Source organism: Schistocerca gregaria, chromosome 2, assembly GCF_023897955.1.
Source record: "Schistocerca gregaria isolate iqSchGreg1 chromosome 2, iqSchGreg1.2, whole genome shotgun sequence".
In the NCBI taxonomy this organism is placed as follows: Eukaryota; Metazoa; Arthropoda; class Insecta; order Orthoptera; family Acrididae; genus Schistocerca; species Schistocerca gregaria.
In genome coordinates, this window is record NC_064921.1 from 78,950,656 (window position 1) to 78,968,969 (window position 18,314).

General features: G+C 36.5%; 1 protein-coding gene across 6 annotated transcripts in view; it reads left to right on the plus strand.

The window, feature by feature from the left end:
• Nucleotides 1–18,314, plus strand: part of LOC126336349 (solute carrier organic anion transporter family member 5A1) — a 397,873-nt gene that overhangs the window by 353,723 nt on the left and 25,836 nt on the right. For all 6 annotated transcript variants that reach the window (XM_049999929.1, XM_049999932.1, XM_049999935.1 and 3 more), the window contains 6 exons: nt 1,993–2,193; nt 2,618–2,725; nt 4,993–5,102; nt 11,772–11,901; nt 12,491–12,655; nt 13,693–13,891. In XM_049999929.1, the coding sequence (XP_049855886.1) occupies nt 1,993–2,193; nt 2,618–2,725; nt 4,993–5,102; nt 11,772–11,901; nt 12,491–12,655; nt 13,693–13,891 (913 nt within the window). The remainder of the gene's footprint in view (nt 1–1,992; nt 2,194–2,617; nt 2,726–4,992; nt 5,103–11,771; nt 11,902–12,490; nt 12,656–13,692; nt 13,892–18,314) is intronic.

Consider the following 18,314-nt stretch of genomic DNA (forward strand, 5'->3'; position numbering starts at 1 on the left):
CGAACCACTGTCTCTGGCATCAATTTTAATAGCATTATTTCTCTCATGGTTTTCATGGCAAATTGAAATTTCCCCTTATTATGGTGACATGAACAGGAAACTTACTTGCCACATTCTCCATGTTTTCTCAGAAGTGCTCTACCACCATAGCTCACATGGCAGATAGTTGGTAGGTAAAAGATTGATGCTGAGATGCTCCTTTTGAAAAGGACATAACTGATTTTCGTCCATATGCTTGTCTAACACCTGATTTCCTTCCCTACACTTGTCTAAACAGCTTGTGCTCTGTTTGTTGTAACCTTATTGTTGACAAAGCAATGAGGCCCAGTCTGTTTTCCTTCCTACCTTCCTTATGCATTTGTACAGTGCAATAAACATTTATCAGTTTATGTGCCAGAATATTTGTTTATCTACATGTGATGTGTGATGTATTCGAAGTGTTTGCTTTCTGCCTGGACTGATGGTATTATTGCTTCTAAATAATAGAAAAAATGAATTGGCTACTATGACAACATATTGTGGTGATGGTTACCCATCTTAATACCAGTATAGCAAACAAAGCTATATGACTGGTCTTAATTTGTACATTATACATTGTGCATTGAAGAAAACAGTTATGTATTACAGGAGCCTTTTTATCTTTATTTCCAAACAATATATATCTTGAATATGTGGTTGAGCACATACTTAATGGCTTATAGATGACTGGCCTGCCCAGTCCTTCAGATTTGACACTGCTTCAACAAGCTGCTTTTCAGAGTTACTGCTTGTTTGCTCAAATAACTTCTCAGTTGGCCTAAAAGGGTTGAGTGGATGCAGTTCCAGATCTAATCGCTGCAAAATACAAGGTGGCTACTGGGAATCAGACCTTGGATCTGTGTACAATTCACCCACATTAGTCATTTATTACTTGTAGACCATGTATGAATACTGTCTATTATTATTTGAAGCATTTGTTCCCAGTACTTCCTTCACAACATTTTCCAGCAACAAAGTATGTATGTCGAATAAAGTTTTCTGCACACATCATGCCCTTGTACTTATAACTTAGCACCTCAAATTTTGGCACCTGACACTCTGTAAAACTTGTAAGGGAAGGAAAGGGGCAAAGGCAGGTTGATGCTTTGAGTATATATTCTCAGGTGCTTCAAAGGTAAGAGCACCATCCTTCAATAAACAGTTTTTGAACTATCAAAAATAATTTGCCAGAATGTGTAGTACCATGTGTGTAATTTCAGATACTGATTTCATTTATACACCTCTTGAATGGAAAGATCTGAAGTTCATTGACATACTTCTGATATAACACATCAATATTCATGATTGTAATCACCATTAGGAAGTATTATTCCTCAAACACAAATGGTCTCTATTATGCCTTTTGACAGGGAATGTTGTTATTGGTGCATATTCACACAGAATACTTTGAATTTAGTCTCTTGGAAGACTATTGTCTTGGAAATGTAGAGTTATATTCTCCTCAAGAAATAAAGTACAGTTAACAGGGAAAATTGTTTCTTAATCATTCTGTGGCTGTAAACTACCTCAAGAGGTGAACAGTTTACATTACAATCAGGCATTTACATTTCTGTCTTATCACTTGTCATACGATGCATGAGCTTAAACTTTTGTTGCATGACAACACCTAAAAAGCAGATCAGCTTTATTGCTGCTCTCTGTAAAACATTTCATTTTAAAATTTTTCCAACTGTCTTGTGGTTACAGCTGAGCTCTTGATATCAGTCTTAGACTAAGAGTCAAGAAACACAATCAAGGCATTTTTTCCATTTATTTTATTCTTTTGATACAATTTTATCTACATTAGGTCTAATATCATTAGTGTTGCCCTCCTCATGCTGGTTGCAGCTGGATATTATTTTGTAGAAATTTATTCTTTCATTTTATACACTGGAATAGTGCATATGTAGCTTAACAGAATACTGAACTTAAAGGAATTAAAATTACAGTTACTGCATCAACATTTTGTTTCAGGCCTATCGTCACCACCATTGGCCCCACACAACAACCTCCGTGGTGACAACTGCATACAGGGGTCACCATCAACAGCTGGCCCCGTCATGCTGTTCCTAGTGGCACAACTTTTACTTGGTTGTGGAGGTTCACCACTTTTCACCCTTGGAACAACGTACATAGATGACCATGTTCGACCAGAAAGTGCCTCTCTCTATATTGGTAATCTTATGTTTCATGTGATCAGTACTTCATTTTATAATAACTGTTGCTGACTGCAACTAAAATAGTTTGAATCTGTTATTATACTTTATTTTAGTACTAATTATTATATTATGTGTAGTGCATATACTGTATTTTACACAAGAGGGTCTGTATGAGAGCTATTCAATTGTTTTCAGCACATAGTGTACCAAAACTGTGGAAGTGTGTTTAGTGTCTGAAAAATTTATTTTTGGCCTTCAAGGCTGTTCCATCTGAATAGTCACTCTAAGTTACAAAGGTAGTTTTCACTTCCAGTCCCAGTAATGTTATAATTAATTGTTACAGAATAATCTAAGGGGCATTTATTACATTAAATATAGTTATGTATTGGATTTTCACACACCAGAATTCAGCTAACACTCTGTCTGTCTTTTTGTTGCAGGCTGCATGTACAGCATGGCAGCATTTGGACCAGTCCTAGGATTTCTCCTTGGAGCTTATCTTTTATCATTCCATATGGATTCCTTTTCTGGAACCATAGTTAATATAGGTAAGGACTTTGTAGTGTATCAGTTATCAGATTTCAAATTTGACTACTACAGTTTTATAACCTACTACATTTATAAGTTGATCAGATGTTAGAAATGGTACAAAACAGACACCAACCCTTTATAAGATTGTCCTGAAGTAGAATGATTCGTATGAAATTCCCATTTACAAAATGAAACAAAAATTCTCATTAATTAAATGACCTACCTTACAATGTGTTCATCTCCAACTCTCAGGTGGCTCTGTAAAAACCTCAGACTATTTCAGATCCACCAAGAAGCAATGGTATCTCAGGTTTCACAGCTGCCATTTGTTCTACATTAAAAAGGCCCTCAATTGCACCCATGGGCTTTGTATCTGCTTTTACCCAAAAATCTGAAATGATGTTACCAGAACTGTCATAGACAGACAATGTCCTGCCCAAATAGTCTAGAAATAGTTTTCTCTGCCCTTACTTCCTGTGACTCCAATGAACCCATCACAACTGTACTGCTTAGTACTCCTGTTGTTGTCTAATAACACACGAGCATTGTGAAAGGCAACCACATCCTGCGCCAGTGCTTTGACTACTTCTCAACATGCCCAATGATGAGAGAGAATCTGCTATAGCCATGCATCCTCATAGCATTTCAAGTAAGTGTCGGTCATTCCCGATCACTTCCTATCTGCTCATTTCTAATATGGTGAGCACTCTGTGGGTGCAACCTAACAGGTGTGTGGCAGAGGAAACGTGGCAGTTAACTACATCACAACACAGTATGAGGCCTGTGGAAAAACATTGAACCTATGCACATTGCAGCTTTGTGATCATATTGCATCCACCTGATTTCCATGTGGCTATGCTAACCATGCAGGCAGCTGTGTCATAAGACAAGATAGTATCGGTCATCTTTCAGCAACTTCCATCAAGCTGCGTGAAGTTTATTCACCTTCTCGCTTGCACACGTCAGCAGTGTGAATGCCAAGCAGATTGAGCACACTCTTGCAGTGCCCTAGAACCTACCCAAAATACTATCCTCATCATCAAAGTAGCATCTGTTACCCACTTAGTCCATCTCTATGCCAACCCTGCAGCCAATGCTGAACTGCACAGTTCCTTCTTCTGTGGATGATCTTGATTCTAAATCTGTTGTATATAAACCCATTCATCACCTCCTTCTGCAGATCAATGTGCATTTGTTTGTCATAATAAGGCCAGAGTCATAGTGAAAGTAGCCATATTGTCCACTGGCTGTGCTGGAATTATCATACAGCTTTCTTTGTAGGAATGAAAACTTATCAGCTGTGTACCCACTACTAGTCAACACCAAAGTGTAGGAGCTTTAAACTCAAATACCTAGTTGTTGAACATTCTGCACACTAAAACACCAGTTGCTTAACGGCTGTTTCAGTACTTGTGCCTGTTAACTACACAAGTGGGAGCTGTGCTCATGGCCAAAATCTTGATTAGCCTCTTGCTCCTCACTCATATTTTTGTATGTTGTCATTTTCCAGACAATCCCTTCCCCTTAGCAAACTCATAGACATCTCCTCCTCTCCTCCTTCCCATGACCCATTAATCTTTTCCTGTATCTGAACACCATACCTCCTGATAGTTTAATTGTTACATTCCTTTACTATCCTCCCCTCCCATCTGTCAGTATGAGCAATCACATGGTGTTGCCATGGGTGTACATGTTCTATTATCTGTGTGGTGATGGATCCTCGTACTTGTAAAAGATTGGTTCCTCAGAAACTCAACATGCTCTTCCCATTATGTGTGTATGTATACAAAACACACCTACGTGAGAGAGATTGAGCGCGTTTCCTCATTTTTGTTTAGTAATCTTGTTCTGTAGTGATGGTGAAAATATGTCCTGGAACCAATGGAGCAAATCTTGTTTACTGTGTTGGGACAGACCTGCATATTATTATTCATGCAGTCCATTATCTATAGTGAAACTGGCTGATAGGCAAATGAGTTTCTCATAGTTGAGAGATGGCTTATGCAAGGTGTTTAGTAGGCTGTTAGTCCTTCAGTGCTCTCAGTTATTGAGATCTGTGTTTGCATTTTATTATTCATTAGATCATACTTTTGCTATGGGTTACATTAACCCTTAAGTTACAAAGATGGTAAGTAGTAGTTTATAACTCAATATGGTGAGTCATGGAAAAAAACTTGACGATTTCTTTTGTTTCATATTATTTTGACTGAATCTGTTATTATTCTGAAACAGATCTTTTTTTTCTCTCTGTTTCAAAAAACAACACAAAATTATTTGTTCACAGATCCTGGAGACCGCCGTTGGGTGGGAATGTGGTGGGGAGGTTTCCTCTTGTGTGGCCTCCTACTGATTCTCGTTGCCATTCCATTTTATGCCTTCCCAAAAACTCTGCAGGTAAACTTTGATTATGATGATATATAATATATACAAACTATATGAGTTTCGATTATAATGTCTTAGATTAATGAATTATATATGCAAGTAAATGAAGTAAAGTCCCTTTTTTTACGTTGCTGCATTTTACATTTTCCATTTTTACATTCATTTTTGATGGTCTCAACAAAAGTCCTATTCTCCCAATACAACCCATTCCTATTGTTAATGATTCCGTGTTACAACATTTTCTGCATTTTAAGTTTTCTTTGATGTTATCATGACCTTCAACATTGATTTTTGTACAGATTTCTGCAAAAAGTGCATCATATTTGTGCTCAAAGTCAGTCTTGAAAAAAAGCAGAAAAAGCAGGCTGTATGCAGAGTTATTGGTCATGTAATGTAGTGTTAGCACAGGAAGCAAGATTTTCATTGCCGGCATGTTGTATCATGGCCACCTGTATTATAGGTTCACAGTGTTTGGAAGGGTGGGAAGTATGCTGAGTCACTGCCTTAATGATAAACACAATCTAACAATAATGACTCCCCTAGCAACATTCCTTTTTCTTATTGCATTGCATTAAAACAGCCTTAATTTACTTTCAGTCACTGCTTTTGAAGATGGTCATCTCTGTAATGAGCTTACACTAACCATTGTTACTTTTGCATAAAATATGCTAATCTGTACTAGGCATGTAGTCTTAGTTGGTATAATTTGATGTCAGACATAAACATTCCACCTCAAAGTGTTCCGTAACCTGATAACGATTTCCATCCTCTTTCTCATCCAGCCTATTGTTCTCTGTTTATGAAGACTACCAACTTTAATATTTAACCAATATTATGTGATGAGTTTTTTTTTACAATAGTTTTATAATGGTTTTCAAGAATCAGTTGTGCTAAGAAATAGAGAAGCTATGGAAGATGTTAACATTTTGAGGCAGTTCATTGAAAGTGCAGCAGGTGGTGATAATGCGTATGATGCTTTGTATACTGTGGAGAGAAAAGTAGAGCTAACTGCTGTTAGAAAGAAAATATTTTGAACAATATAAAGAGAATAACAGTAAGAGAAATTTGTTCATTTTTGCTTGTTGTATTTCCTTTTCTTTCCTGTATATTACAGTTTCCTGCATTTTACAACTTTTTGGATTAGTCCACTGAAAAATGTAACAAGGGGCTTTTACTGTACTATGTTCTCAGGCTGAATTTCTAATTCATGAAGAACAGTTTAAATTTCATGGAACTCTGTTTTACACTATTTTCTGTAACAGAAATTACTTGATCAGAAGTAGTCAAATGAAGCTTCAGTCTCTTTCCTATAATTTTTTTGCATGGTTGCCTTATTGTTGCCCATTGCATAGTGATGTGGGCCGGGTATATTCCCAGTGGGAGGGAACTTATAAAATGGTAATGTTGCCAGGAATATTTCTTTGGCAAGGAAATATTCCCAAAAATTGGGAATTTATGAAATTTTTTACATTTTGAATGTTTTAACACTTATTAACAGTTAAAGAACCTCAAAGCTAGGTTAACTAAGTAAATTCATACATTTTAATCCAAGATTTATCATTCCACACATTAATTTCCTTACCAATTCCATGCAAAACATCGTTTATCATGTCTGGTGGCCAAAAAAAAAAAAAATATTCACTAGGTCTACTATTTTTAGGTAAGTTGAAACCCCACATTTCTTAGAATGAAACCTAAATTTACAAAATTTTTCTCTGAAGGTGTATTTCTCAATTGGGTGTTATTTGTAGTATTTTTTAATTTTTCCAAACGAATTACTAGAGGTGTTTCACTTTCTGAATTCAAAGACTCCTCATCTCATGTGATGAGTTATGATTTATAAAATTATTTTCTGAAATATCACAATTACTTTAACTTTTAGAATTGTTAATTAATATTTTACCATGTTCTATGTCAATAAAATCACTTTTATTTTCAAGTAAATAATAAATCTCAGCCACTTTACTCACATAATTTTTCCCCGAAATGCTCTTTTCAATGACTAATGTTTACAAAATTTGCACAAGTTTGAAATAAACTTAATAGCCTAAAATACCTCTAACACTGACGGAAAACTTAAGAAATCAAATAAACAAACTTCCCTGTGTGTTTTAGTAACTTTAGTTACTAGATGGCATATCAATATTATAAACTCGGTTTTTCTAAAGGTTGAATACGTCGACGTTGTCAGTTCTAGGAAATGTAAGAGTAGTAAATGTTGATGCTTGGCTGTTCAAGGGCTAATTCTTTGAAATTTAAAACATTGAAAATCAAAAATTTTGTTTATTTCTAACAAGGAGGTTAAGTCCAGACCCATATAAGATTTAACCATATAATTACTGCTTTTATCTATTCAGTTGTTTGAGCTGTCTTGCTAATTAAGCATAATTTCTCAGGAATTTATGAATTTTGGGAACATTGCCGGCAATATTCCCTGGGAATATTTCTTCGATTTTAAATTCCCGAAAATTTTACAACACTACCATTGCATATGAAATAAGTTGTTGACATTGAGCTGAACACTGAACATTTGTCTGTAGTTTTCCTCCATTTTCTCTGTACCATCAGCTAAATACAATTTTGAGCAGTTGTGGATGACTTTCCTAGACCTCTCCAGACCTTTACCCTTCAACACTTCTGCCTGAAGAAGGAACTGGCTCCAAAAGCTTGCCACTTACAAGTTACTGTATAGCGCATGATGGAAGTTACTTAATACCAGTGATTGGCAGTACCCGTCCTATTCAATTTTCATATGCAGTGGAAGAGAACTGACTAATTTGGTAGACTATTGACTGAAGTTGCTCAAAGCAAATGTTAATTCACAATTGTGAAACTGGTGTCAACCAACATCCCTGTACTGTGGCATCAGAAACCAAAGAAGACAAAACCAAAATACATTAACTAACAGAAGTTTTTAAATATAAAAAAAACTATTCTCAAAAGCTGTAGTCTTATCTTAACTGAATGTACTTTATATTTTCTTTCTTTCACAGTGAATACAGTGCATTACCTAAACATGAGTTCGCTTTATCAGTCATAGATGCAGTAGCATTGATATAGCAGGAAAACAGATAAAAAAAAAAAAGAATTGAAAGCATAATAGCAAGTTGCAGTGGTTGTCAAGTATTAAATAGATTTAAATTTACCTACCAAACAAAACAGGATAGTACCTGCTCTTTACGCAACATAAACTGCACAATGCCAAAGGGGAACAGATACATGAAGCACCTTGCGATCATGGGGAAAATGACCAATATTTGGATACGACCATGTTATGCATGTGATGTGCTAGAATTATGGTTTTGATGATAGTTTTATGGTATTTAAATTTTTATTTTCATATAGTTTGCATTTGTTTTCTGAAGTTTTGGAAGAGGGCTGTTATGCCAGATATTGATTTGTCAGTTTTGTTAATAGATTTTGACTTTGTGTGGTTTGTTAGCCTTGAATCAAAAACTACTTTTCCAGTATCTCAACTGACAGAGCACTAGACATAAAGAAAAATACATGGACTATGTCTTCCTTAAGCATAAGATGCAATGAAACAGAAATGAGCCAGAGACTGTAAAATGAAAACATATGAAAAGATTGTAATGTTGTTGCCTGCGGAAGGAGGTGTGGTCCCTGTAAGAGTGCCGAGATAACAAACTCGCTGCTAGAAGGAGACAGGCATATCTACGAGTTACCAGAGCAAGTACATGAATGTGCCAACCATCCACTGCAGTCAGAAGAATGAAGGCTTCAAACAAAGAGTAAAAGGGTGTGAAGTGTATCATTTTTGGTTGTGTTGACTTTGCATTCTTCCACTGGGTACTTAAGTGCTTTTCCTCTGGTAGAAAGTGACGACACATTGTCTCATCTCCAGTGAACATTTGTGATGGGAACTCATTCCCCTCCTTGACATAGCACTGCAGATGTGGCATGGAGAGTTTCATTTGACATGCTTCCTGTGTTGATTGAGTGCGAGACACTCACTGGGTGCACACTTTGCAAAATTTTAAGGTGTCCTTAATGATGGCATGAACATTTCTGATGCTTAATTTGACCTCTGCAGAAATGGCTGCTTTCATAACTCACCACTCATGAGTAATGAGAGCATGTTGCTGTTGGATAATGGCATAAGTAAAACAGTGTGGTGTTCCAGCCTGTGCATCACTGGCCAATGACATCTGTCCTTCCGACAATCACTTGACCCTTCAAGGAAGGAAGGAAGGTTAGGGTTTAATGTCATTTCAGCAGTGAAGTCGTTAGAGATGGAGCACAAGCTGAGATTGTTTTAAAGATGGGGAAGGAAATTAGCCATGCCCTTTCAAAGGAATTGTTTCAGTAACTCCAGAAAAATTTAGGGAAATCAGGAAAAGTCTAAATCTTGATGGCCGGATGCAGATTTGAAAACAAATCGAGGCTATTGTTCTGCCCACTGCTGCTCCTAGCTCGGTTTGACCATTACAATGGACAGGCAATATTCTCCATACACTTGTGCCATTATTCAATAAATCTTTGTTCCTTGCACTCCTTTCACTTTCAGGAAACATGCCTCTTTGACCTTTTGAAGCCTCCATTTAACTACTGTCACTACAATTGAATGCAGACAGTGGTTGGTGCATGTGAAAGCTCACTCTCTCAACATGTGGGAGTGTCCCCCTAGCAGCAAATATGGAATCACAGTGCTCTTGTCGGCCACAGTACTCATTGAGTGCAACTATCATTTCCTCATTTTATGAAAATTTCCTCCCAGAAAGCCAAAGTGTCAAGTTAGGGAACAGGAAGAAGTCACTTTGGGCTATGTTTGATGAGTGGAATAGATGAGATGAGAAACCAATTCAAAACCCCATTTTTGCTGTTGTTATTGCTGATTTGTGTGATTGTTCACTGTCTTGGTGAAAGAGTAGTTTTTTGCTTGCCAACCTAGGCCTTTTTCGGCCAATGCCAGTTGCATACAGTCCAGCAGTGTAACATAATAGCATCCAGTTATGGCTTTACTCTTTCTAAGTAACCTAAGGGGATTATTCCTTGCGAATTTCTAAAAACAGTGCCATCACCTTGCTGCTTGACAAAATGATCATTACCTTCTTCGGTGCACTTTCACCAGCATTTGTCCATTGATTTGATTGCTGTTTTGACTCTGGTATGTAACAATATATCCGGGTTTCATTATCAGTCAAACTTCAGCACAAAAAGTCTTGCAGGTGGCAACAAAACATTGCCAATTTATTAATTCCCAAGCAAATGGTCTTTAGTGGTGGTCCAGAGTGTATGTAAACATCATCCAATTCTGTTTTGATTTGTGTGGCAGTCCAGACCCTCAAATGAAAATGTTTAATAATAGCACAAAACTTGGTTTTGTCCATTTTCAATCGCAGTCAACACACTGATCAATTCGGATGCTGTCCATAATGAACTGTACTGAACTGTATGCTGTACATTGCTGAAATGCTATACACAATCATTGGAAAAATCAAGCTTACCAAAAAAGTTCCATTCTTCATGGAAATTTACCACAGATATCAGACCACCCTCATATTTTTCTTAATAAGTTTCAATGTTCATTTGTACATATTAAAAAATTTGCCATCTTTTACTGGAAATGATGCTTAAACATTAAGTAGAATATCACACAGCATACTTATATGAAAGAAAGAGTTTACTTGTGTGGAAGAAAAATATCCCAAATTTCTCTTTAGTTTATTTCAAAAGCTCAGAATGGTGCAAAAGTCGTTACTTTTTCTTTTCACGATGATAGTGGTTTGATAAGCTGAAAAATCACCTTTGGATTCCCTTCATTCTTTCCAAATTCTACAGAGCTCCATACGGTATTGTGAGACCAGCACTTATAGGTAGATGAATGTAGCAGGTAGTTTGATTTTTTCACACCACCATCATTGCAGGGTTTGAAAGGAACAGAAAGAAGCTAGTAGGAAAATGAAGTTGAGTCAGCCTGCGGATGTTTAGATTGCCAGAGCCCTGCTTCGGAAAGACAGGTAACACGGTACTTGTTCCAGTTTGGTACACTTTTGTAACTTGCCAAACAATCAATCAAACATGCTGCAAAGCATATAAGAATTCAATTTAAACACTGGATTTTTTCATAATCATTATGGAAAAATCTGCCAATTGAAAATTCACTGAAGGACAATGCAAAACCTTTGGTTCATTTTATTTTACAAGCTTTACATACATACAAAGATAAATCAGAAATAAAGTAATTTAGAAGAGTCAGTTTCTGTGTAATTTTTTTCTGTAATATTTTATGCACGTAAGTGATGATAGTGTGACAGTGGGTCACAAACATAAACATGGACAAATCTGGTATTTTCAGAATCAATCAAAGTTTTTCTATGGCTATAAACAAGTGCGACATATATTAAGATATGGGAAGTTAGGATGTTAACAGAAAAGAGAATACGTAATCTTTTGAGAAATTTTACAAAAGTCACAAAAATAATTGAAGAAACATTCATTCTTAAAAAACCATTGGTTTGGCAAGCATGAAATTCATCTTGCTGAATGTTGATTTGTGCTTTTTTGGTGGGAGACTGTTTATCAGTCAATTTTAATTCAACACTTTCTGATTTTTGATTTATATTTTAACTTTTCTCATTTTTAGTCTCTTAGTAGAAAATGATTCCTGCTGTATTTTATGACAGGTTATTAACTACCTATGCTTCTGTTTTTCACTAGAGAGAAAAAGAGAAAATTCGTATGTTGGAAAAAGCTCGTCCACCGGATGCCCCTAGGCCACATAAGTCTACAGACCCAAACACATCTTGTGGGCAAACAAATGATTCAGGCTATGGGAAAGATATAAAAGGTGAGATTGATGGTTAATGGACATTTCTTAATTTATCTCTTTTGATGACAGTATTTTTTATTACAGTAATTGATTCTTCCATCACTTCTTGGAAGAACACCTTCATGGTTATAACACTTTGTAAAACACAAAATTTTGTGCTTTTAATTTATAATATTTTATATTTATATGAACATTTAATTTGATTTGTCTGCCACCCTGTCAGCATTTTTGTTCCTGGACAAATTTAGTGGCAGAATGGAGCCAGTTATCTGACCTACTCAGAATACAGCATGAAATCAGCACAAAAAATGAAACTTTATTTTTACTTACTGTTTAGTTCTTATTAAGTTTGATGTTGAGATGAAAAGATCAATTTAGTGGGAGGTAGCATTTTGAATTAAGTCTTATTAACTGTTGGCAAGACTTTGTTTTTCTGTTCACATGGCTAATAATGAGGTAATAGTTGTTGCATTTCATTGCTTTGTTATGTATTGACTTTACTCTTTAAACTTGATGATGGCTGACATCATTTATTTTTACCTTATGATCTACACATTATGAAATATTTAATCATTTACCATAATGATTTTCATTATTTTTGTTGTAGACATTCCACGCTCAATGTGGCGACTTGTGTGCAATCCTGTTTATGTGGTTACTTGTTTGGGTGCCTGTATGGAACTTATTATTGTATCGGGTTTTGTTGTGTTCCTACCAAAATACCTGGAGACACAGTTCAGCCTCGGAAAAAGTCAAGCCAGTGTATTTACAGGTCTGTATAAAGAGAAAAGTTTCATTTGAGCTTCACATTACTGTCATTTATTGTAAGTTGATCCATATATTTTAAAGTAGATGGTCATTGCTTTAAGTATCTTGAATGAGTGAAAGTTTTAACACAACTAATGACATGTTATGAGTACAGTATTACATATCAGCTAGCACTATGACCATATTTGTTTACTGTGTGACAAAAGTTGTCTGCAGATTGTGCCAGATTGTGCATATTGCACAGTGGAGGCGTCAGTTTTTTGGATGTAAAGTTTACACTTTCCTCATACACTCCATATGTTGCACCCTATGGTTTTCATTTGTTTCCAAAGTTGAAAGAATATCTATGTGGAAATACTTTCCCTCACAACTGTAAGGTTTTAGAGGTAATGTTGAACTGAATGAGCAAGCATGTAATGCATATATAGTGCTGGAATCAGAAACACTCTTCCCAATAGTCTAAAATAATTGGACATCGGTTGTATATATGTGCAAAACTAACTGAAATATATTCTTAATGTGTACCTTCTGGAGTATCAGGCAGGTAGCCAAAAAAAGAATGAAATGCTTTTGATACGCAAAAGGAGAAAAACTCACTGTCTATTGTACTGTAATATGGGATTCCATTGTCGGAAAAAGTAAAAGAAAATGATGAAGGAAAAATGGGGATCTTATAAAGGAATGAGGCAGGAAAGCGATCCCAAAGTTGAATTATGGGAAACGCAGGGTATGGCAGTTAACATTGAAAATCCAGAAATGGATGGTATTTGCATCTCCTCTATTGTTTGCTTTTCATAGCTAACTTCCAACTCAGATTTGCAGTGCATTTTTGGATTTACAGACATTCAAGAATTTGCCATGTAACTCTATGAATGTTCATTTTTCTTATTCATTATTTCTTTTTTATTTGTCTAGTTATAAGAGTGTTCCATATTCTGGAAGCTAGTGAATCTTTCACTGGCTCTGTTGCAAATACTAAAATTGTGCACTTTGCGTATTCATTTTTTTCTTGAAAGTTATCTTTATCATTGTGGGTTGCAGGTTCAATAGCAATACCTGGAGCCTGTATCGGCATCTTCATGGGTGGCTGCCTCCTTAAACGTTTGGAACTGCGACCTAGGGGTGCTGTGCAGTTTGTTCTGATCTCTAACACAATATGTCTAGCCTGTTATGGGTTGTTGTTCTTCCTTGGCTGTGACAATGTGAAGATGGCAGGAACAACAATACCATACTTCAACAGGTAAGGCATGTGCATAAATAACTATATAATACCCCACAACTAAATATTTCTTGAGTCACAGATCTAACTCTAAATGATGCAAAAATTTGGTGGGTCTGTCAAAGCCACAGCTACGGTTATTTTGAAAGGAGAATATGATGCATTAAGTGTTGCATGATGTATAAATGTTATGCGTGTGTAGCTATTCACGTTGAAGAAACACAACTTCAGAGTAATAGTTGAGGATTGTCAAATTACCTGAAACGTGTTTGATCACTGAATTTGACCTGTGTCTCTCACATCAGCTCCTCATTTGGCAGCTACCATCTCAAAATCATTGTTTTGCAGTGGCCTTCGATGGCCTTCGAGAGATGTTCTGTGGTACTTCATTTGTTATTACTGTTGCCTTCCTCCATTGAAAGAATTCTGTGGACTGGTCCCATGCAAAAGCAGATTTGTTGCCTGTGTATGTTACCAAACCCAAACTCTTCTGTTGAAATTAATTTGAAATATTTGTGTTTCTAATTTCATTCAAGAAGAGTATGTCTCCTTGACTGTTTGGACTAATTTTGTTTCTTGTATCATAATGGAAGCAGAAAAACACTCAGACGTAGTTTCCAACCTTAAGCCACTTAATGGTTCCTAGATTGTCTTTAGGTTTAAGATGTTCTGGACTTGTTCAATCCTTTTGACTCTTCCTTTCCTGTTCGACTGGAACAGTCTCCAAATGAAGGTAGTCATAAATCAATTCCAATGAAAGCAGGTGTTGACAGATGTTAAAATTACTGAACTATGAGTTTAACAAGTCATGGCTGCAAAATACTAACACAAATTCTTTATAGATGAGTGGAAAAACTCGTAGAAGCCGACCTCGGGGAAGATCTGTTTGGATTCTGTAGAAATGTTGGGACACGTGAGGCAATACTGACCGTACAACTTATCTTAGAAGATAGATTAACGAACGGCAAACCCACGTTTCTAGCATTTGCATACTTAGAGAAAGCTTTTGACAGTGTTGACTGGAATACTCTCTTGCAAAGTGTGAAGGTGGCAGGGGTAAAATGCAGGGAGTGAAAGGCTATTTACCATTTATACAGAAACCAGATGGCAGTTACATGATTCGAGGGGCATGGAAGGGAAGAACACGCAAAGGTTTTTTCAACTTCGGAAACAAGTAGAGGTCTGGTGGACTCCTGTCCGGACTGTAGGGAGGATCCAGCAACACTTTTCACACAGTTTTGGGCTCCAACGTTGCTGATATGTGCCGAGCATTGTAGTGGAGAATGAGTTACCAGGTCCTTGCAGCTGAGGTTTTGTTATTTTTCTGCTCAGGTTTTGCACAAAGTTATGATAATACACTGCTGTGACACTTGCTACACATGGGACTCAGAACTGTTATGATGATTCCATGGTGATCCTAACCAAAAATCATCATTTGATTGAGCTCATTGAAATTTTTTTGGGCATAGAGAACCAGATGCCCTCCATTCATTGGACTGTGATTTCAACTCCTGTTCAAAGTTTCTTATCCAAATTTTTGCCGAATGAGGTGGTGCAGTGGTTAGCCCACTGAGTTCGCATTTGGGAGGACGACGGTTCAGTCCTACGTCCGGCCATCCTGATTTAGGTTTTTTGTGATTTCGCTTAATCGGTTCAGGCAAATGCTGGGATGATTCCTTTGAAAGGGCATGGCCGACTTCCTTCCCCATCCTTCCATAATCCGATGAGACCTTTGATCTCGCTTTTTGGTCTCCTCCACCAAATCAACTCAACCCCAATCCAAGTTTTCATCAATAGCGACAGTTCAACACAAGAATCCTTGACTTTCATGGTCAGAGCTTCTCTTCAGCAGTCAAGCAGTGTAGGACCCATCTCGCAGAAATTTTTCTGTTCTTCAATCATTTGTTAGAATATCGAATACTGATCTTGGGGAAACACCTTTAGTTTCAGAGTGTTCCTCACAGGTCATACTGCAATCTTCTTCAAGAGCATCTGCCGTAAGTTTCTCACTTTGTTCATCTATTGACATTTTTGGCCTTCCGGGTCTCGGATTATTGTTTATGCTCATACGATCACTATGAAAACGATTAACTGAACATGAAACTGTACTATGGTTCACTGTAAACTTGCCCCCAATCTAAACTTAATGCACTGTGAATTTCTGTCTGGTATTTACCACTTAAAATTTCAATCTTGATGTATAACCTCTGATCTTCAACATGCACAGTACCAGAGACCCCTACAGGGCCCATTTCTTCCTCTCGCCAGTTTTATGTTGGAGTAAGCAGTTAAAAGAAAAAAAAGTTGGGGTTCAAACAGCTACAACTGAATTTTAGCAATGATTAAATTTGGAGATTTTAACATTCTAGAAAACAACAATCTTTACTAATAATAAAACTGTGAAGTCATTGTGTCTGTCTTTTTCAACAAGCTAATCTTCAGAACTGTTATATGAATTTGCATGCAGTTTTTGCAGATAACTTGAGTGTAGCTTGGAGCAACATGTAGGCTTTTTTATTTAATCAGAGTAGGATCACAGAAAAGTATGTTTGAAGATGTAGTCTCCAAAACTACTTCGGGAATTTTCATGAGGGCCTCACAGGTAACTTGAGCGTAGCATGGGGCACATATATAATTTTTTTTGTCAAAATTATAACGTTTCATGAATGCAAACTAACGGCAGATTGACTTGGCTAGGATACACGGATTCCCAAATTTCGCTTTGTGCATCAGAAACCTAACAACATTGCTTTGCCTTTTTTTTATAAATTTTATTTATATTCTTTGCTAGGAAAAATGAATTTATTAAGCTTTCTTTGTGATTTGGGTGCCCACTCATTATATTTTGATTTAATTTTGTTTACAAATAAAAATGTCGAGAAACTGGTCAAGTTTTTCTGAATCTACCGAAATTTCTAAAAGACGGAGAACTGTGTGGTCTCCAGAATCAAGAGAAGACTGTGAGGTGAGACTTGCTGCAGCTCGAGAACATCACACTTTACCTCAGTCTTTGGAAACTCCTTCCAAAAGTAAAGTGCGACATCACTCTGATTGAAAGTGCCATGCATTATTTCGGTTGTTGGAACCTGTCATCCTCATCACCCACAGAGGCTTTTAGTTATTTCTCTTCAGTGTAATATAATAAGAGGGGAAAATGTTGGCAGGAAGTGTTGCAGGCAAGTGAGTTTTTATACCCCGATTTCTGCTTAGTTTACTGTCTCATTTAAATGTGTATAATTCCCGGTGAGCTTATGCTGTGCTGTGACCATAAGCAAAGCATGAGACCAGATGCTGTATGTTGTGGGTATGGACCTTAGTTTCAGTTGCTTTTTGCATGGCAGCTCTGTGCGGCTCTTTCCCTTGTTAGTGACAGTCTCTTCATTCACGTCCATGATCGTACTGCTTCAGATGTTACATACAAAGAAGCTTCCCAAATCAAAAATAAATTCGACACATGCAAAGTCTCTGGTGCAGCTATAAATAAATACCTGGGCAATACCAGGTTTCTTGACTAGTTTTGAATGTAGATAACTTTTGAATAACTCCGTTTTCAGACAAGATAACCTGTTATTCATTAAGACACAATTGAGGGATTTCATATGAGGTAAATCAATCATAAAACAAGAAACAAATACTACTGAGATCAAATTTTGAAGTAAGAGTATAGTTAGTGGATCATAAATTTGATGTTTTCACTAAAGAAAATGTTTCTGATGAACCTCGTGTTTACGGTCTTAATCAGCAATCCATTAACAATGCGGTGGATAATAAAGCTATGAAAAAGTACCTTGGTTAAGAATTTAGAGCTTTCATGTTTTCATGATATATACATTACATTTGGGATAGATCACCAAGAAAAATATGATATTTACTGTAAGAGTGATATTATAGCAAGTCGAGCCTTCCATTTGGTGTGTTTCAATGTTACACGCAGTTTTTACCTTCTGCCCATGTGTGGTATTATTATTATTATTGTTGTTGTTGTTATTTTAATGTGGGTAATGATATTGTGTGGCTTGGTGGCTCAGTGTCTCAGTGGTAAAGTGACAGACTATGACTCCTAAGATTATAGGTTTAATCTCTAGTCGGTCCTAGAATTTTTGTATGCCACTTCCAACTTCTTTCACATCTGTTACTGTTCATCGGTGGGAAAAATACAGAGTTTCTTTGTGGTTCAAATTACACATTAAATTGTAGTTGGCCTTGTAAACAGCTTTGTTAATCTGTTTGAAGAACAGAGGAAGGCAATGGTGTATGACTTCTGAGGGGACCATGAACTGTGTGATGTTCAGACCAATCTTTGGATTGATGAAAGTTTTACTTTATTGATAGAGCAATGTAGTTTTTGACTGAAATGATAATAAGTTCAGCTAAATGTCAGCTATTGGAAAAGAAATGTGTGTTTGGTTGCTTATGACACATTATTATCTCATCAATGAAATTT